The 22,411-nt window shown below is 42.3% G+C and overlaps 1 protein-coding gene across 4 annotated transcripts in view; it reads left to right on the forward strand.

Annotated features, from left to right (window-relative positions):
• LOC306834339 (arf-GAP with coiled-coil, ANK repeat and PH domain-containing protein 3-like) overlaps positions 1–22,411 on the forward strand; it is a 61,485-nt gene that overhangs the window by 12,587 nt on the left and 26,487 nt on the right. For all 4 annotated transcript variants that reach the window (XM_079360196.1, XM_079360197.1, XM_079360198.1 and 1 more), the window contains exons 2-4: positions 13,396–13,453; positions 16,344–16,463; positions 17,101–17,154. In XM_079360196.1, the coding sequence (XP_079216322.1) occupies positions 13,396–13,453; positions 16,344–16,463; positions 17,101–17,154 (232 nt within the window). The remainder of the gene's footprint in view (positions 1–13,395; positions 13,454–16,343; positions 16,464–17,100; positions 17,155–22,411) is intronic.

Here is a 22,411-nt window from a genome sequence, read left to right on the forward strand (position 1 = left end):
CAGCCGATATTATGGACCTTTTCCCAACTGAGTGCCAAATTTGTCAATTGTGTAGCGAGAGAGAGAGAGGTCCTCTCCGTCCTGATTGTTAAACACGAACAACAGGAAATAATCTGGACTCGAGCCAAAGACTGCTGAACTGTCTAAGAAAACCATTAAATAAGAAATCTGTCCATTCCTGGTCCCAGAGGATGAACCCGACTGGATTTGATCATCTTCTGATTTTTCCATTCAGCGCCACGAGAAGGTTGGATGGATGAATTACTGTGGAATTCGGTGCAGATTCATGGTCTCCAGAAGACAGAGGCCATTAACACTAACCTGACTTTTCACCATGTTTCACTACAGTTCAGTTAATGGATGACGTCAAAGCCCCATCTAGAAGAGTTTGATCCGACTTGCACTGCAGTCACAATACAAGCAGAGAGTTTCTGAGCAGCCAAATGACTCTTCCCGGTGTCACACTGTCGTCATCTCACTGCCCTTCTTTTCTATCACCAGTCTGCTTCCACATACAGATAGTTTCACCCTGGAGACTGGACGTAGTTGTTTTCAAAGTATGTGGACATTTTCCAACCCAAAGTTTAATTTCATGCGTCAGATAAACAAAACTGACATTTGCAAGAGCAAATCAGCTCTTTGTTTGGTTTTTCAGTCACGTCAGTATTCTGAAGTGACTTTATACCTTATACACCTCCTTTTCATAATCCGTTCATGTTGCTGTTTTTCTGATCCACCGCAGGATTAAGCATGTTTTTAAGGGGGGGGTTAGAAAATTCCTGTTCTTATTAGGCTAAATAACTATTAAAGTCCTTGCTTGGATTACTTGAAAAGTGCATTTTTACAAAAATGAAAACGGGGCTGTTTTTTTCTGACCTCGTGAAAAGCAGACATTTAAGAGAGACTTTCTTCTTGACGTGGCAGTGATTGTGAAAACATCAGGAACTTATATGGAATATACTGACGCTTGAACCAGCTCATCTTTTCACAGGTTGCAGTATTATGAGACATGCACCTTTCTTTAGCACTAACATGAATCTTAAACTTATTTATTAGTGTGAAAAACACAACACAACACCTTACCACTTGTACTTTTGATATCTGCTGTGCATTTAGCTGATCTTAGTAAACGTCCATATTTGACTTAAATGACCCCATACCTCTTCCAAGACTGCGTCCAACCATTGCTCAAGAAGAAACTCATCTAAATGTGATTTTAGGTCAAGTGCAGTTACGGATGGTTGCATCACAGCCGCAGTGCTTTTTTCTTTTCACACTGATGCAGTGAGAGTGAAAGCAGGTTTGTTGTTTCTTCCTGTTGATATGATCATAGTGGGAGTGGTTGTTTATGGAATTTCCAGAATGACTTCATCGTTGACCCCACAACAAGTCAAGGTCGCCGGCGGGACACTCCTCTCTGGCTGCGTTCTCCTTCATTGTTTCCTTTTTTCTGCTGAATTCCAGTTCCGCTTCCAAGAACGGAGCGCCGAACGGGAAGTTCACGAGGGGAGAGAGACGCACGGCAGCTCCAAAATTCACACACGTAAATTCTGAATGCTGAAATGGACATCTGCGTTCAGTCTTCAGAAAGCTCTGCGTCAATCTGCATCGTTTTAGACACAGCAGATTTAGCTATTTTTATCTGGACAGAGTATCATCCCTCGTTGATCTCTGTATTATCTTGTGTTTTGTGGTCGTAGAGTTCGGTACAGAGTAGAGATGGATTAGTCGATAATAAAGCTCTGACCACAAAGCTCCAAAGGTTTTTAGAAACATGAATGGTTTGTGAAAAAACAAAAAAACAAAAACACATGAAATTTATGGAGCCCAATTGGAGGGTTGTTGCTTTCAATTTTTTTGGTCCAAATAATCCTCAAGTGTGTGGTGTCACTACGATTATTTTACTGCTTCCAATGAAGTCGGAGCCTCCTCGATCTGGAATCGTAATTATCAAACATGTTTGGTTTTTATGATTCCTGGTCGGACTTCCTCCGACAGGATACCCAAAGCAGCCAAAGGGAGCAAACAGACCTGGGAGCGTCACCAACCTGATTCTGCGCACTTTGACAACTTTTTTTGATCTCTGTGATATTTTAGTAAGAAGTCATTAATGTTCATTTTTGCTCAGCTGTAACGCTCCTGCCACTATTCATAGAGCATCATCATTCATCAGTGTGGATGCTCACTGCTCTTGAGTTCTTGTTCTTGGCGTGGATCGGTTTTATCTCTCAGAATTGGAGACCAAATTAAACGTTCTGTTGAAGCTGCTTTTTCAGCGTCGCACTCATTTGAATCTCCAGCTTCAGTGCAGTTTAAGATGAAAATGTGCACATTGAAAGTTCAACAAAAAGGATCAACTGCCATTTTTTTTTTGTGAACGTTTTCTTTTTAACTTCTAAGACTCAGTAATATGTGAAGCTTCTTTCTAACACTTTTCATTAGAGCGTCTTCGTTATTGAACTGTATCCAGCTGTCTGACGAGAGAACGAAAGACGATACTGTGGCAGAAGATGTCTGTTCCACAGCTGACCTGTAGTTAAAGCTCTGAAATATTAGTGGAAAGGCTGACACAGGAAAGAAAAAAAAGCCCTTCCAGTCGAAGCAGGAGAGCCACTTCTTGCCACATTACAGGGGCCTTTTGGTTTCAAATAATTGTGGAGTCTCAGGCATGTGCTTTGACTCGTGTCTGTCCACATTTTTTGATTCAAGCAGACAGAGTTCTGCTTTAATATTCAACTAATAACATCATGAACCCCTTAAATCAATCTGTCTGAGTACAAGCTAAATTTAGATGATCCAGACGTTTCGCCGTTTGTCTGCTGCTCAAATCCAAGAGCCAGACGAGTTATAAACGGAAACAGTGTTCATTATTTTAAGGCATGAAAGAAAACAAGTGGACGTCTTTATTAAGAATAAAGAAGCCTATACCTGTTAACATTGAAAAGATTGTTTTTTTTATTACCATTGTAAGGATGTTTATGTGCTTAAATACTGTGGATCTTTGTCAGTGCTTCGGATTTTCAAAAAGAGCGGGAAAGGCCACTCCAGCTGTTGCAGTTGGTCAGCGTGCCTTTCTCTCTCTTTGTCAAATATTTCTGCGGTTGTAAAGCAAACAGGGGGTGGACGTTTTATTTCTTTTGGCAGGCTTACTCACTTCTTGTATGTGAGTTGGGGCTGAGGGCAGCTGCTCGCTCCCCAGGGTCCTGCTCACCCTTCCAGGGTCAGTGCGCGTTCAGGATTCAGGGTTTTGGCAGCTAACGTCTACTGTCTGTGTCTGTGTGCTTAAGAAAGCAAGGTGTCGTAGACCAGCTGGTACTTGAAGTTTTGGCTATGAATAAAGTGCAGGGGTTTGAGAGAGTTGAACCATCTGTCTTTGAACTGTTTTAGAAATGGCGAGATCTTTGTTTCGTGTTGTCGATCAACTATTATATGGACTCCAGATTGTTAGCTTAGGGATAAGACAAAAATGTGGGGAAAAGCTAAAAAAACAAAAACAGATTACTTAACATGTGATATCTTTATGTGGTTATTTAAACTTAAAAAAACAAGCTTTTGAAGTGCAGGATGGAGACCTATGAAACTTAGATAGCGTAATGCAGGCTAGCTTCTCATTCTGTTAGCAGTGTTTCAGCTAAGTTAAGCTAACTGACTGCTGGCTGTAGATTTATGTAATTTACATCTCTGTCAATCTGTCAGTCTTCTGATTTATCTGAAGACAAAAGGAGGCTTTAGACGTGCTGGTTGTTGAGTTTCGGACCTCTAACAGACCTAGGCTAGCCTAATTCTTCTTGTCGGCGTGTGGGCTAAGCTAGCTGTCTGCTCGCTGTAGCTAAGTGTAAGGCGGGAAGGCAGGTGTTGTGTATTCATCCTTCTTTCTGCATACAATTTCTTTTATTTAATAGATTTCACTTCATTTTGTCATGTTGTAAAGAAAACTGAATCTGATTTTTACCTGGAATAATCAACGAGTTGAGCTGGCAGAGTTTTTTCGTGACACTTGGCTGCAGGAGTCTTGTTTGATTTGAACGTTTCTGCAGATGAACATTTCTCTGTTTTTTGGCCTTTGTTCCCTTTTTAGAAGTTGATTCCTTTTTTTTTAGAATTGAAACTGAGATGTTATCCTCAGCTCAGGGACCGCCTGTGAACTGTTGGTTGTTGGACAGAGCCAGAAGTAACGCTTCTCGCCAAGGGAGGGACTGAAAATATGCACACGTGTTGTTCAAGGTCCAGCATTACACAAACAGTCTGATACAGGATTTGTAACAGCACAAAGAATATTTGATTATATCTGAACGTTTCGTTCTGCTCCTGGATGGGCTGAAAAATATGTGACTAACAGTTTGAAGAGACAGATGCACTTTGTTTTCATGGGAGTGTTTTTTTCATAAAGGCACATTCCACCAATTTTCCACATTAAGATCCCGTTTCCCCATCACAAGGAGCACTACTCAGCCAGTGAAAGAAGCCCTGTGATGTCCTCTGAGTGCTTTTTAAGAGTCTGGTGATACTAGTGATGTCATCACGGTTATCTTGATTTGAGCTTTGGGACTAAAAGGTTGCGGAAAACAGATTTTAAATTCTTTTTTTTTTTAAAGGTTTTTTGGAGAGATACGACAGTGGATAGAGCTGTAAATCAGGAAGATAGAGAAGATAGCTTTTTCTACTGCCGGTCCCAAACTCTGGAATGATCTCCTATTGCACAATGATCGCCCCCTCACTGTCCATTTTTAAAACTCATCTTAAAACACATTTTTATTCTTTGGCTTTTAACCCAGCATGAGACTCTGTTCTTGTTTTAGTGTTTTATTGTTTTTATTGTTTTTATTGTTTTAACCCTGTTAGTGTTTTACTTATGTTTTACGTTTGTGCTCTTCATGGATGTACAGCACTTTGTCACAGCTACGGCTGTTTAAAGCGCTTTATAAATAAAGTTGAGTTGAGTTGAGAGAAGAAGGGGCGTGGCAGGACTGAAGAGGAGGAAGAGGGAACAGACAGGTGGTGTGCAGTCAGAACAGAGAGGAATAATGAATTCTCAGACTCAGGTTCTCCCTTTTCCTGCTCTTTGACCTTTTTTTTTTTTTTTTTTGTTCTCTGTTTTCTTCTTATTTCCCATCCAGACAACTCTTACAATGACAGATGTCGTGACAGCGATACAGGGAGCTCAGCTGGTTTTCTGATGTACGAAGTTCCTTCTGAAGGAATCGCAGTGTCGACAAAAAATACTGGATACCCTGTCTAATCTAATTTACATTTCAGAAGCTTCTCATTGCATGCAACTCTTTTAATAGAGTTCATTATAATACATCTGTTATATCAAAGGCATGCCTCTTTGTAGATTCTGAATGTCTGGCTGCTATATAAAGGTTCTGTTTGGTGTTTTAATAACTCTTCTTGCAGATATAGCTGCTCTGCTCCTCGTCTCATGTGCTCTGGCCTTGTCAGTGATTTATGAGGGTTGTTCTGACGGAGGGGACAAACGCGTCCTTCTGCTAAAATAGACCCCAGTTTATTTTTTCAGGCTTTTTTACACAAGGACATCGTCGTTCAGGTGGCAGTTAGACAAGTCAGTGTCGACATGTCACTGCTTCACTGAGAGCCTCAGGACAGAGCGACATTCGGATTTCATCCTGACAGATTTAGATGATGCACATGCTCTTTTTATACTGACAGAGGAAGTAAAGAAGATTGTGTTTTTTCTTTCATTTGAAGGACAAACTAATTAATCAGCAAGTTTACCAACATTTTATATTATCAATATTGTGAACATTTATTATTCTTTGCACTATTTTCAGCATTTATTGACTATTAGTAAAATATAAAACTGTTTATTAATTCTGCATTTTTCTGTGCTGTGCTGTACAATTACTGTTCTTATTACAGCGTCAGGGCTGTTATAGTGATGGCACATTTCATAAATCTATTTCAACAATTCAAGTTTCTAAGGGCCCGACGTAACTAGTTCAGCTTCTTACTTTTGTCCAATAGACTTCTTCATGCAGAAATTCATCATTAGGATTCTGATTAAATGTTGAAATCATTTGGTCAGTGTCTCTGATTTATTAAATTTACCGATTCAGCATGATTATCAGCTTCTGAGGACCTGGACTCATCTGTACCCAACACCAGACGATGCCTTCACAGACCCTTGGAGATCAGACGCACACGAGGCCAATGTGAGGAAATGGTTTGGTGGGAGTGTTGGTGGTCTCAGTACTGAGTCCACAGAATGAGTGGGTGGTCTGTCAGGGTTGGGTAGATGATGTTGCTGTAGAAACACAGCTTGGTGAATATCTTTCACTCAGCTGTTTTTGCAGCACACAAGTATTTGACAGCCGGAGAGGGGTTGGTGGTTAACGTCCACTTAAAGAAGTGCATCCAAGCCATACTGACATAACCGATATGAGCACCTGTCCTCAGATATACATCTTAACCTCATGATGGATACCAAAGCTGCGCATCCACCGCTGGCCTGATGCTTGGGCCTGACGCTGGGACCCGCAGCGTGTTGTAATCGAAGCATAAATGAGTAATTATTTCTGCAGCAGACATGTCATTTCAGGGAAGCCATTGGTGCAGATATGTGTTGTTTAAGAGGGTTTGAGGTTAATTCAGTGACAGACGAGTGCACTCGATGCAGTCTGGTGCAGAAATATGAGCGGTGTTTACAGAGTGGCTGAAAGCAGGCCTGTTTAAGTATGAGGAATGCATCTAAGCTTTCAAGTGGAAATAAAAGCCCAGGCGTATGAAACAATAGTAAAGGCTTTTGAACATATGTCAGTGAGGGTATTACTGGAGACATCTGAACTCCCTGTGCGCCTTAAATGCATTAGGATTGTGTTTCGACAGATTATAGGGAATTGTAGTTCTTAGATTGTTAGCATGGTGATGGGAGTGTGACGCCAACTGGATGAGTGCAAAGCATTCTTCAGAGGGCAAAAGGTTAAGGATGGCAAAATTGACTGTTTCATTGTGAAGAGGTTAAATGGAGCCCCACCCTTCTTAGTTAGTGTTGCAATGCATGTTCAGATCTTTGTATTCCTACTGCGTATTTACTTAGCTACAATGACAACAATGTGGGATTTACTGTTTTAGGTTGACACTCTTTTTTTTTTTTAGTTTTGAATTTAAAAAAGAAACGCCCAAAATTTCTTCTTAGAAACTTGCCAGTCTAAGGGGTTGAGGGGTTATGTGTTGTGGACAACAAACGCAGAATATTAAGATTTCGATGGTTGATTGAAGATATGACACAAATACAGCGTGTCGATTTGACCAGGCTAGCTTATTTAGCTTGGATTCATGTTAGCCCTAAACGATGTTTCATGTGTGACGTTTTAATGGTCTGCAAAAAATTTCTTAACTTAAAATGATTTAAATATGAAAAGTGGGACCTCCTACTTCATATTGATGCTCAAAGATTAGCTTAAATGCCATGCTGAATAATTCAAAAGCTAACCAGCTAATTGTCCATGAAGAAGACTATGCAGGAAGGTGGACAGGTGAGGTGTTCACAGGACTTAATATTAAAATATTTGTTTAAATACAATAGGTTGTTAGCTTGATATGCTAACAACTACAGAAAGAGACATGGTTTTAAACAGTCCTTAAGCTATTATGTTTATAAATTAGCTAAGGCTGGGCAAAAACTCTACTGTTTAAAGTCTTTGAATGTCATGAAAATAAATCAGGGGAGCTCTGCCTGAAGTTGTTGAGCTCTTTTTCTTTTGTGGGTTAACCACGTAGCAACACGTGAGGAGGAAAGAGATATCTTTATGTTACTGGTGTCGCTACAGTGTGCATAGTGTAGTGCAGGTTGTTTTTAAGTTCGTGACAATGCATAGCCAGGGGTGCCTCTTTGACCCTGCATTAGCTCATAATGTGGTCAATAGGGGGAGGGGTTGGGTTGGGTTCAGGGCATTTGGAGCCACACTGCTAAGAATAACCCGAGCTGCTGTTCAACGTAGCTGTAGGGAATATACTCAAATATCCCACTCCCAGTCAGCCCTGCTGCCCAGCCTCAATTAGGACACTAAAGCAATCAATATCACCACAAAATGCTGCCATTTCTTCAAACAGGACAAAACAGGACGTGGCTAGTTTGTGACAATGGGGCCCTCAGACAGACAGGACCGCCCCGTCTCCAACCCCTTGGTTCCCCTCCTCCATCCTGTCCTCTCTGAGATACTCCCAAGATGAACCCGACTTTGAATTGAGATTAAAAGAAGAGATGAAAGATGCTGAAGAGTATATGAAAGGGACTGATATCAAACATTGAGCTGATTCCTGAGGATCATTTGAAGCTAGCTATGTCGTCTGCTCTACAGCTGCTCATTTGTATGCTGGCGCAGAGACTTCCGTGCGTCTCTCATTGGCTCGTTCACTGTCCCCGATGGATTGCTGTCTGTAGATTCAGTCGGTGGGCCCCAGCTGGCAGTTCATTTTGAGGGCTAAAGCTGTACTTTAGGGGTCACTACCTGGACCAAGTGTTGGCTCGCGTGCATCCCACCTGCTTTTTCTAAATAGAGAACACCAGGGCGACCCGCTTTAATTCCTCCTTCCAAACACAAATCTCAGGGGCATCCATGCCCAGCTGCACTTACTCACTTAACTTGAAATCCTCTATCTAGTGATGTGTTGGTCAGTCTGGTGCCGGATGTTAACGTAAACATTAAGTGTCCATCTTCCATTTCAGAGTTATTTTCCCTGTTTTTGTTTGCAGTTATCCACTTTTGCAAAAGTAACATTTGAAACCTTTAATTAAGGTATATTTATGAACGTAAAATGTTCTGAATGGAAAAACTCCCAGCGCTTGCTCTACTTCAACATTATCAAACGACATCTTTTTGTCATAGTTTTTATTGAGCCCGGTTAAAGGAAGTGACATTCTGAGTAGAAGGGGTCTGAGCATTTCTCCCAGTGGTGTTTAATGGTATGAGTGAAACATTTTAGCTGAGGTTGTGCTTATATTAAGCTCTTCAAGACATGTTAAGGATCATTATTCTACGTTCTAACATCTGCGTGGCTTCAGATGATGTAAAGAAAAACAGAGGTGTTTCACGACTTCGGGCTACCAAACGGCTTCTCAGACGTTCTTCTGGACGCTTTGTCAGCATGTCACCAGCCAGAAACCACCAGAGCTGCAGCTAACTCAGCACAATCTGTGTTTATTATGTTTTGGGTTTTTTTAACACCACTGCTTAAGTGCTCTGTTCTAAGTCAGATAAATGATCCCAGACTAATCCTGCACACAAACAGGGGTGTGCAACTTCAGTTTGCCCAGACGGTATAAACGTATTGTGTTGTTACTAAGCAGTTCTAATCAGGCTCTAAACCAATCATAGATTCTGCTCTCACTGTAACACACAAGCTTTAGATTTCCTCACAGTGTGCCCTAAATACCAGGATTCAGGAAGGGAATTTTGATTGAGAGAAACTGAATTTGATGAAAGTGACAAAAAAAGGGAGAAAAAAAAAACGGCTAAATTGTGAGATTAAAGATGCTGGACCCAAACACACACACACACACACACACACACACACACACACACACACACACACACACACACACACACACGTAAATGAAACAAAAACCAACACCAACATAGGAGATATCTGAACAGTCTCTCACGACAAAGGCACATAAATTAAAAAAATATACACAAACTTAACTTTCTTTATATTTGAACAATAAAATAATACAAACGTAATTAAATAGCACCTTTCAAAAACATGTTACATGGTGACAAAATAGTACAAGTACTTAAACATAAAATACATAAACAAAGCACCTGGTAAAAAAGCACATCAAGGCAGCGGTTAAGAAAAGTGAGATGATAAAAGTGAGTGTCTTTGTTGGCAGCCGACAGGAGAAGCACTCTAACTGCAGTTTAATGACGTGCTGATGAGCTCTGAATGGTCTCAGTGGTCATCTCTAATCACAGTAGCCTTGTTGTGAGTCATTTTTATTATTCTCCACTCGGCCGCTCCACTCCCCCCGTGGCGTGAATAAGGGTCAACTCCTGAGTAACGTCGGGGGAGGGACCTCTGCAGCCCACTTAGGAGGTGGTTGCCGTGGCGACAGGCCCTGGGCAACATGTGCATCCATTATGGGAGTCATGTGCAGTGAGTCGGGGGGTGGACGGGGGTTACAGCCTGGAGGGTTCTTCAGTGGGAGCAGCTGTCCCCAGTGCACATCTGCAGCAGCTGGCCAAGCTGTCACTCTGAGGAGTCGTGCTGCTTCAGATTCAAACAGTGGAGCCCGTGGAGGAAGTTCATGACCAAACCCATCTGTTCCCCTTTTTATAGACCAACACAACTCAAATTTCATTTTTTTTTTCTTCCTATAATTCTTGTGACTTTTTATAGCTGGGCTATTCCTACGCTTGTAACAGGTTGTCAACGAACTCTGAGCTATTTTCCTGTGTGTGTTGTTGAGTCTTATTGCCACATGGGTACATTTAAAGTATACAGTTTACTAACTTACCAGGAAGCATTTTCATGACCACACATCAAGAAAACTTAATTTATCTGTGGTGCTTTAGGTGTGCAGGCTCCAGCATCACTGAAGTCTCTGTAAATGACCATTAATGCCATATTTAGATGAAGTGACAGCTGGAAGGTGTTAACATGCTTTGGAAACTACTACAGTATTGGACAAATGAACTGATAGCTTATTTAAAAGAGATTTTCCTCATTGTAATACTTTTTATGATGCTCGTTTTTTTTTCATGGATGTTAATGTGAAAAAAGCGGCTCGGTGTTGTGCAGAAATGTTGCAGTGCTTCTGCCCGTTGTTAATTTAAAGAGGTCCATAAACATTTGATTTATATAGTTTCAGGATCAGTCGACCGTGGCTGCGAGGCGTGAGGACGATCAAGCCTCCTGGAAAGCGAGAGCTGGATAAGCTCTGCATCAACTCATAAAAAGGGCAGTTTCAGGAATGACATCAGCAGTGAAAACAGCTTTGCTCACAGAGAGATTATCCCGGGGTGTGGTTGGCTGAAGGCCGTTCTGCAAGAGATCAGCTGAGGTTACGATAACACGCGTCCACATGTGAAATAATATGGTATTGATTATTTAAGCTTTATATTTAATTTTGTATAGGACTTAGCTTCCTGACAGATATTTCCTCCCTGGAGACTTTATCCCCCCCTCCTCCACCATACTTCCTCAGATCATGAGCGAGAGGAGATGGTGAGAGGAAAAAGCTGTGGGGGAAGAGGAGGAGGAGGAGGAGGAGGAAGAGGAGGACACGTGCCATCTTTCGTCCCCGGGCACTCGGGGCCAAGCAAGCTGATCCACCCCAGAGGAGAGGAGAAGATGAGACGGAGCTACAAGTTTTATACCCTGCCAGACGTGGCCGAAATATGCCACAGATACTCTCATCACGGAGCTGCTGTTTGTTTTTTAGCCCTGTCACTCTTTACACAATCTCCTTGATGTGAAAAGAAAGAGGAGAAAGGGGCGAGCAAACGTGCCAGAAAAACAACCTGTTCTCCACCGTGACAGCGAGCTTGTACATACAGAAATGACTTAAAATGACTGTTAATACTCATCCTTGGGGAAACGTTGATTCCTGCAGAAATCTAACTGTATGGTATTAATCAAACATTTGTTGCGATACATGAGTGTAGATGAAGAGCTATGAACTGACACATTGACCGACATTTCCATCCCTGGAGCCGCGAAGCTACGGTGGCTAAAAATGGGGAAACCAGCTTGAGGGCTGCAGAGCTGTGATTAAACGAAGCGCCCGTTTATCGAGCAGATCCTCCAATGAAACGACAGCGTGCAGCAGGAAACAGATCATGGCATAAAGAGCTGAACAAACCCGCCGGTTAAAAACTCAACACAGTCCCTGTTTATCAGTTGTTTGAGAAACGGTTTAAGTGGTCTTCGCATCTGAACGAGATTTCCGAGATGCTGTTCAAAATGTAAAGCTTGACACTTAAAAAGAGTTTACATGTTATAAAGCCTGAAGAACATTTGTGTGTTGTGCTTGAGAAAGTCTTTAAGTGTCTCTGGGTCTTGTCAACAAGTGAAGGTAAAATGGACTTGAAGAGTCGACGGAGGGATTGTTGCAGTGATACTGTCCCGTCGTGATGAAGAGGGAGCTGAGAGCTTTCAGTTTACCGGTGGGTTTTTGTTCCAAGCCTCACTTGTAGCCACGAGCTTTGGGTAGTGACGGAGAGAGTGAGATCACTGACGCAAGCGGCTGCAATGAATTTCCTTCTGGGCCGAGCCTCGGAGATACGCTCAGACATCTGGGGGGGGGATTTCAGAGTCGAGATGCCACTTCTACGCATCGAGGTGATTCAGGCATCTGATTAGTAATCCTCCTTGACGCCTTCCTTTTGGAGCCTTTTTCCTGGCACTCTGAACTGGGTGGAGACACTGGGGTAGACCCAGAGCATGCTGGAGGGATTATATATCCCATCTGGTCTGGGGGAACGCCTTGGGATCCCCCCGGTAGGTGCTGGAAAGCGTTTAGGAGGAGAGGGACGTACGTGTCTGTCCATGAAGAGCAACCCGGATTACTTCTCAGAAATAAATTCAACATATTTGTTGTAGCCGTCGTCTATAGATCAATAAAGCATTTTCTAATCTCATTGTTTTTCTTTTTAGAGAGCCAACAGCAGCACCGGATCTATTCAACTTCCCTACTAAAAAAAAAATCAAAAGTTATAAGAATTTAAACATGTACAGGTTTTTAAGATTTCCGAAGGTCTTGTGCAGTACGCTACAAGAAAGGATGACATTTAGCACGGCAGACATGTTTCAAGGTGGTCAAACCTGTCCGAGACCACGTCTGCATTTGGGTTGCTTGATATACATGTTTCATGTCTTCTTGCTACTTCTTGTTATCTGATGGCCCATGAAGCGAAAACCAAGTAAATGGGCTCTTTTCTCTAAATGGATCATCTTGGGAGTGGTGTCTTCAGGGGCTCCATCCTGCGGCTGTTAGCCTGTGGGTGTAAATCACACCTCTCTCAGTGGTGCGTTCGGGTGTGGCATTAGCGGTGCTGGTGTTGACAATCGGTAAGGGGGATTTGGGCTTTTGTGGCGGCGTACAGACGGCCGTGTTCTCCTCACTGTGCAGAGGCGGTCTGTCACTTTGTTTTGACAGAGCTCAAACTGCTCCCTGGACGGCGTCTCGCTCACTTAAAAGCACGCCCCAACGTCTCGCCGTCTTGCTGCTGAATCATGTCCGGGGGTTTGGCTCTGCAGAAAGCTATCCATCACGCACAAAGATTTATGGAGTGTCCTGGTGCATTCGGAGAGCGTGGGAAACGGCTGCTTTCCAATAAGATATATGAGCTTTATGGAATTCATTTCAGTGGCACAGTAACAAGTGGCTGCATATGCTTTAACAACTTCACCTTCTTTTTGTGTTTCCAGGGCAAACATCGATGAGGTGGAGAATGACGTTGTGGAGATCGAAGCGAAGCTAGATAAGGTAAGACATATGATACCGTTTTATCGTTCACTTTTTTGTTTTGTGCTTGAAACTTTCAAGTTGTTCTTCTTGCTACTCCTCGACCCTGGACGTCGAAGCTGATCCTCCAAGTCTCTGCTTCTTTGGATGCCATATGTTGTATAGAAGGAAGCGGAGCAAAAAACCACTTCAGTTGTCTGACAGGCGGCAGATGTTACACTGAACTGATCTCCGCTTGTAATTAGACTGTCAAAGAAAAACCAAACCACTGCAAACAGGTTTGAAGACGATCTTTGAAAGAACACCCTTTATTTTTTGACTTTGGCGTTCTTTTGATCTGAAGACTTTTATTTTGTCTTCATTTTGTAAAAGAGTTTGTAACTTCTCTTTTGAAAGTAAGATTTCTAAATCAACCAAATTGTAGTCGACGGTTAGACGTATGACGCTGATCCATATTCAGATAGATAATGTTAGAGTTTGTCAGTACTGAATGTTGGCCACATTAATTTTTTTAAACACAACATACACAGTCGGAAGCGTTATCATTGGACCTGGTTTCCTGCTGCGTTAAATGAAACCTCATGAAGAACTTGACGAGACTTGGCCAACCAAGTCGTAGGACATGTCCACCCCGGCAGCTCGTCCAACCAGAAGCTCCAATCAAAAGACCTCCAGCAGTCTTTAAACAAACAGCGTTTAAAGGCTTTCCCCGCTCTTCTCTCAGCTCAGCTAGCATCTTTAAATCTCTGCGGTACTTTTTTAAATATCAGTTCAGAATATTAATGAGTGTGTCCCTTCTAATCTTGATTCATCAGTGATGTTTATGTGCAGTCGTTATTGATTTCCCACGCCCTCTTAAGCAGGCTCACAGAACCCTCCGTCCTGAAGCTTTAGCCTTCATTTCCAAAAGTTGCTGCCACCTCTGGACTTGTTTCGTCCCAGTACGAAATGGGCAGGTCTTGTTGTTTTCAGCTTTTATACCAGTGCTTGGGAACCAACTCTAGCGTACTGAATAGTGGTAGAATTTGCTTCAATAAAGGAGTAATGTTTGGTATGTTTTTCTCCACATTCCTTTGCAGTGTATCTTCATTCAGCAGACATTAAAAGCCAGCTCGCCTGTTTCTCTTCCAGCATCATTAAAAAACTCAAAGTGCTAACGCTGCTAACCGCGTCTTGACGACTCTCCCGTCAGTCATGTTTCCTGGGCCGGCTCACCGGTTCAGCCGGGGTTGGCTGAAACGTGACGTGTCAGCAGCTCGAGCTTTGGCCTCGCTGAAAACATCATGACTGCATCAAAGCCTCCAGTTTCCTTGTAACAAGGCGTCCAGATGCTTGGCCTGTTAACGCTCCATCTGCTGCGTCTGACACCGAGTGACTGTGTGTGAGTCGGTGAGAGTCAGGGTTAGTCAGGAGGGGCTGGTGTTGACTTTTACCACCGTCAGTGTTGGAAACCCCCAACTACGTTCATGCTCCAGTTAAAAGAACATGTTTCACTGTTTATTGGAATATTTCACTTTCAATTATCGAGTTACTTTCCTTTCAATACTTTGAAGGTTTTGGTTTTGGCATATCGCATATCAATCACCCGATGAAGACCGGTCAGTGACTTTAACTTTACAGCGTCAGAATCAACATCTGGAGTTCTGGGATTCATTTCTTTCTTTCTTTTTTTTTTATTTTTTTTTTTTCATACAAGGAGTCTGTATTTTCTGAACTTAAACAAAGTTTGAGGTCAGCAGCTGAGAGGAAGTGGAAACGTCCCTGGAGCAGGGAAGCTGCTAAAACCCTCCAATCGATGCAAAGAGAGAGTCAACCCTGGCATCAGACTTCATGTCTGATATCACAGTGAGAATGAACGTGTCCGGGATCACAGTGAAGCTACACACTGAGTCATCAGGCTGCTCCGGGATGACATTAAGCCTCTGTAGCTTCTCCAGCGTGTGTTGAGTTAACATATGGACCACACATGAGAATGCAGCTTCTTCTGTACGTTACCACGGCTGATGAGTTGACAACAAACATTCAGCTGTGAGACATACATCTCGGTCATCTTCATGTGGTTTTGTGCTTCAGAAGTCGGCGTTTTTTGTTGTGGAAAACAGACGTTTGAGCGCATGATGTGAAGTCGCCTCATTCCAGCTTGAGTGTTGTCCATCAGTTTTATCTTATCTCCTTTATACGCTGCCGAAGAAGCAGCAGGAACAACTTTGGGTTAAATGTCTCTCCGAAGGACACGGTGGACATGTGTCTGCAGGAGCTGGGGATCGAACCCCTGACCTTCTGGAAGAGAGAAAAGACCGACTCGAGCACTGATCCACGGTCGGCCCCACTCACCGTCCTTCACCATTAGTTTTACCTGACTCGTTTCTTTAGATGAATTCTTTGGGACCCACCTAAAGGACTCATTTTACATCCTTTCATTTTTCTTCCTGACTACAGGATCACAGCCGATTCTCACAGGAGAAAATCACGAGCTCAGGCTTTTCATTTTTACGTCACAGAAAAGTGATGGAAATCCCAAACTAAACTTACAGATTACAAAATCTGTGACTGCTTCTTGAATGAATTGTATGAATGTTTTGACCTTTGCTTTGTTCGTGTAGTTTGTATCATCAGTTTGGTTCTCATTGTTTTGCTGTTTCTACACTTCATTAAAAATCACCTTTCACTACTTTTCCAGTATAAAAGTTGCCATGTGAACTATTGCGATTAACCGTTATCACATATTTAGCTTTTTAAGTCCCGCCTCTGAAATTCTGACCAGCAGCACAATCCAAACCCCTTTAATTAAAGAGATGGAAAAAAAAGAGCTTCATTGAATAATAACAGCTTCACTGACGTTAATGTGTGGTGAAAGTGAAACCATCATTTATCTCCTGTGTGTGTGCTTCTCTCTCTCTCTCCTCCTCAGCTGGTGAAGCTATGCAGCGGGATGATCGAAGCAGGGAAGGCGTACGTCAGCGCCAACAAGCTCTTCGTCAACGGCATCCGCGACCTGTCTCAGCAGTGCAAGAAGGACGAGATGATCTCGGTGAGGTCCAGATGTTTTCATCAGGCCTGACGTTGAACCGATGAAGCCTCGGTTCTGCTTTGAATGTGTCATGTCGTTATTGAAGTGTCTCTCGGGGCTGATGGGCGTGTTTGGGTGTTTTTTTTTTTTCCTGCGTGGCTCGACGAGGATCAGATCCCGTCTGGAAACTTCCTCCTGGCTCCTCGTGCAGCAGCAGCGTCTCGGAGTGCTTTCACTGCTGCTGACATTAAGTGCTATTAAAAGCCTTCTTGGCTTCGGCTGTACGACTAATTGTGTGTTTCTTATTAAAGTCTTGTTCATTTTTGTACTTTCCATTGTAAAAAAGAAAAAAGGATCGGATTAGCTGTTCAATTAAAGTTCCTTTTTCCCCGTACAAAGTTCAGGGGGAAAAATCCACCGGAGCACCTCAGTGACATGAACCAGCTTTGACTTCATTCAAGCATCGTGGAACTTTTTATTCTCCTCCATTAAGAAATCAAATAAATGTGGTTTTAGTTTGAAAAGCCTTCACTGGCATCTCTTGCTTTCTAATGCAAATACAGCAGCAGCCGTTTGGGGATTTTTTTTTATATCATAAAGGAAAAGATGGGAGTCATGATGTGCTTTTTTTTTCTTCTTTTTTTTTTTTTTTTTGCAGGAGTGCCTGGAAAAGTGCGGTGAAAGTCTTCAGGAAATCATCAACTACCACATGGTGAGTGTTTCAGACAGTCCCCACGTGATCCACAGACGGCACGCTGATGTCATCACATCACAGCATTTAAAGGCCTCACAAAGGGTTTTTTTATTCCCTTCAGAACAAGCAGAAGGTCAAGCTGAGCTGTGTTGGAACCGATTCCCCCGTGGACGTGTTCCTCTTTCACACATCATTACATCTGTCCGTCAGTCCTTGTGTAACGATCAGTACCTGTCAGTCAGAGCTGTAGCACGTCTCACACTTCTGACCAAGTTTTGCATCCTTGGAAAAATAAGATGCACAAAACAGGCTTTTTTTAATGTTTCCCACAGAATGACGTGATACCTGGTTAGTGGTTTTTGCAACAAACAACTTTATCTGCTGAATTTATCCAATTCTAAACATTTTTTTCACCCAAAAAAAAAAAAAAAAAGCTTTATTCTAAAAAGTATTTTTGTTTTTTATTGTAGTTTACAGCAGTCCTGCAAAACAGAAATGTGCTTCAGGTGTCTAAAACACGAGCTGCCCGGGAAACGTACACATAAAAAACACCCACAGTATCCTGTAGAAAACCTGCCCTCACAGTCTAGACCGTGTTATCGACCCCGGAGCCCCGAACAGTTATCTCACTTTTCTTTTATCTGATGATGTTTCAACACATCGGGTGTTTGATCAATCTGAACACTGATAACATTCCTGACATTTACAACCTTGAAAAACAACATCTCGGATATATGCCTCTCATTCCCAGCTCTCTCACTGTACTTTCACTTCGTTACAGTTTAGTTTCAGAGTTGATGCTTGATGTCGTTTGCCCTCTGACCCGTCGCGTGCTTAATGACGCTGTAATGTTCTGAGCACGTGTGTCGATCACATTCCTGCCTGAAACTTCAACAAAGGCGTGTCGTTGCAAATCAGCTGCTCGCTGCTGGTCACTCTCCACACACACACACACACACACACACACACACACACACACACACACACACACAGTCTATAGGCAGGGAGAGTGAGAGAGGTCAGCCTCACAAATGGAGGGCTAATGGTCGAGTCGTGGTTAGCATTAGCTGTTAGACAGTAGTAACCTTGACATGTCACAGCGTGTTAACATATGGCCAGACCAGTGTGCAGTATGTATATACAACAGTGACCTGTGTGTTTGTGGGGGATGGAGACGGTCCGTGGTGGACAAACTCAGAGCAGTGTCCCAACACATAAAAGACATGAAGGAGAGCAGGACAGTCAGCGTTTGTCATCGTTCCAGTTTAGAAACTTCTCTTCTTTGTTCTTGTACTCAAATCAGTTAATTATCACTCTGTTTAAATAATCAATGATCCATTGATGAACCACGCATGCGTCAGAGAAAGCAGATAATTATTACCTAGCTCTCTCGTTCATGTCAGGTGCAATGCTATACCATGGGATACAATACCATACCACTTTAAAAAAAACACCTCTCAGAGTCCAAAGTAATATCCACCCAATGATATGGAACATTTCCTTTTTTTCTTTCAAAATAAAACCAGGGTTCAATTTTAAAAAGTAGTCTCAGTTTTAGATGGTACAGTATTTCAAAATAAAAGCAGAGGAAACGTAGGAATCTGCACTCACGTGAGTTTTACACTCTTAGAAAAGTGCGGATTCAGTGAGTTTTTTTTTTTTTTTTCCCCGAGGCTGCAGACTAAAATGTTTTAGTGGAATGCATTATGCTGGCAGAACTTTCCTTTTGTTCTGCTGCTTCTTTGTTTTCATATCACAGCTTTGGCAGCTTTTCGGACAGCATGCTTCTTTCTCCTTCCAACGCTCCCCAGTCCTCCTCTCCATTAGCCTCTCAGGGTTTCTGTCCGACTGACAGATTCTCTGTTTGTCAGGTTCAATATGTCACACGTTAGAGACTGTAAGAGAGCGCGGTCTGGCCCCGGACCAGCTGGCCCCCGCCCGTTGATGGCTCAGCTGGGTTTTTTAGCCCCCTTCTCATCCCCCTTCAGTCTGTTAGAGCCAAGACTGTGACTGGACGTGAATGTGACTGTCTCTCGAAGGGTTTCTGCGTGGCGTTCATGTAACAGCAGAACAACGACCTGAGGACGGAGGAGATGTGTGAGCAGTGTGAGACTGAAGTTGTAAAAGGGAATCCCTTGAGATGAACGATTTCACACAGATAATATTTGCCATAGTGTGAACGTAACACAGAAAGTAGAGCCTTGTAAGAGCTGGTATTAAACACTTGGTGGTGAAGTTCCGAAGTTCCATTTTCTGCTGACATCTTTTCCATGTTGGTCTTTTAATCAGAAACGACACCATGTGCATTAAAGTGTGCAGCGCTCATTCAGCTGAGGGACCCCGGCAGTGCTCCGATAAATAAGAAATGATGACGGTTATATCTGCTCCTCATGACGGACGTCCCTCTGTGTGCACGCTCTGCTGTACAGCTGCCACTGTGCTCACTCCACACAGCAGACATTCAAGAATATGAAATGAGACGGTGCAAGTGGGACCACAGAGTGCCAGCGAACCGTGTTGCAGCTGTGCTTGAATGCCTTCTAATCAAGCGACAACCTCTGGTGTTGAAAAAAAAATGAAGCCGATGTAAAAGTGCACAAAAAAATGCAGTTCCTCAAGTGTCCACTTGGGGTTGGCGGTGAAAGCTCCAGAATTCACACACACACTCCATGTTAAAATGTACATTTTAGAGCAGAATTAAACATGATGCAAATCTGATTTGGATCTGAACAGTTGCTTCAAATTTGCTACCTGTTCCAGTTTAACCACAGTATTTCATGTTGTTATTTTTTCACTTGAAATACATCAAAATAGCAGCCAAACTCTGACCATTGGATTAAAACCTCAATTTGCCAATAACGGCCTTCCATTCACTGCTCCCACCCTTTAATAACCATTGAGAGCCTGAGTAGAAAGACAATACCGGGTCCACGTTCTGATGCATCTACACTCAGCCAATTGCTACGGACTCTGCCGATCACTGACGCTTCTTGCAGCCAGTGACTGAGACATGTAGTCTGTGTCAAAGCCCTGTCTTTATTCAACAGTAGGACGAAAGTTGTTTTGATTTTTGGAAGTACTCTTGCGTATTCTGAAACTGCAGATCATTAGCTTTTAAAAGAGACATTGTTTTGTGTTTATTGTCCAAACGGACAAAAGGACAGTATTCAAACATGCCTGGATGGATGTTTTTACACTGAATCCTTATTAGGACCTCTAAACCTTCAGTCATATCAGAGAACAGTCTATTTTCTCTCTTTATTCCCTTTCTCTGTTGCCATGGTTGTGATTTTTTTTCCCCCCCTAAAACCACTGTTGGAAATCCTCAGTCAGCTCTACATGAAATAATCACAGACAGCACCACGTGTTCGAGCAGACACGTAGACGTAAAGTCAGACATGCAAACAAGCAGATCCAAGACAAGTAGAAAAGAGTCTTGGCCCGCTCTTCCCTCCATTTCCTGATATCCTGACTCTTTTTGCCAGTCTGGTACCGGCACACAACAGAACAAGCAGGCTCTGTTTGTATGAATGTCAAAGCCAAGCCAAGTTGAGCTCTTTTTCACTCCAGCTCCGTAACCTTTCTCTCTTTCCAAAGATTTCACAACAGATTTTTCTTTCTCGTGTGGCGCTGAAGCCTTGAACAGAATCAGGCCACAGTTTTTTTTTAGTTTTTTTTTAACACTCTCTGTTTAATTCAGGCATGAAACTCCACATGAATACTCAATGAATTATTGACTCACGTTTGACTCGCTGAACATCCATTAGCAATGAGTGGAGCTTGAAAGAGAGACGAACAGCTCAGCAGCCAAGTCTTAAAGAATTGAAAACAGCCCTCACAGAAAGGATTATACGTAGATGATGTGATTTACAGTATGGGGAGAGGAAACATGTATGGATGGAAGAATTTAGGTCATACCCACATATTACTTTCAGTAAAATGCATGCAGCATAAGATGCTCATTATGAATTCATGATTTTTTTCATAATTGCACACCAAGCAAGCATGGAATCCAAAATATGAAAATGAATCGGGAGAGTTCAAGAGGCCAAAGGCTCGAACAGAGGAGAGAAAAACAATTGGAAATAAAAAGCTATACAGCTAAAATGTAAAATCTTTTTATTAAGATGAGCAGAAAACCAACCGGTTCCCCAATACCATTTAAACCAACACTAAGAGAAGAGAATAAAACATAATTGTTTTGTGCTGAAAATAGAGCGATGTTTGTGCATTGTGCTGCACGTACTGAAGGACCGTGTGTTCCCATGTGGTATGCTAACGCCGCCGTCTCGCGGTTATATTTGGAAACTGGAAAACAAAGAAAGACGCAGCAGGAAGGCTTCTCCGTCTGCCACTGCAGTCGTTCTTATTCCATTGAAACTGTGACCGCATCCTTTTGTTTGAAAACTGAAAATGTGTGAATTTCTGCCTCCTTAAAGGAGAGAAGGAGATTCTCAGAGAAATTAACCCTTTACACTCCTGTTTGTGCCTCAACACGTTTTAAAATACATGACAAGCTGGTGATTTTTTTAAACGTCGTAAACGGAAAAAGTCTTGAGGATGACAACATTCAAATCTATTTTAATGTATTTGTTTATGACGATGCATAGACAGGCTCATTTACTTCTATAAAACAAGTTATTCTTCACTTCTTACACTTTAAAGAAACAACATCAACAAACATCTGGAAGGATTTGTGCCGTTATAAAACAACAGCATTTTCTGTTTAGTGCATTTTTTTTATTTCTTTAAAATAGAGCCTGAACATTAATGACCATAAACATGCCAGACTGTATCCAAAGGAAGATTCCCATCTGAACTCACTTGGCAGGTTTACGTATCACTACAATGACAGGGAAAAAAAACAAACAAACAACCTCATCAGTTGACAGAGACACGTTTAGACAAACGTCGCTGTGCGGTGTTGTTCAAAACAAAGCAGGATAAAGAGATCTTCATTGTGTTAAAATCTATGACGTCCATCTATGATGATGTCACAAACCAAACACAGGCCCTGCAGCGCAGACAGAGAAAATCTGTCCGAACTGTTCAACATGGTAAGGTGCATGACTTAGATAGACGGGATCGATCGATAGATAGATAGCTGTGTGAGTTTATAATTGAGGTTAAATTTAACAGTGGTAAAGGTAATTTGTCCTTCTGTGGGTTAAAGATTGGAAACACCTGTAAATATAATACAGGTGAGTTCAACATCAACACTAGCTTGACAAAAGACGAGCTTGAATGTGATTCAACAGCTCCAGATAATGACTTC

Source organism: Symphodus melops (genome assembly GCF_947650265.1).
Source record: "Symphodus melops genome assembly, chromosome: 13".
NCBI classification, from domain to species: Eukaryota; Metazoa; Chordata; class Actinopteri; order Labriformes; family Labridae; genus Symphodus; species Symphodus melops.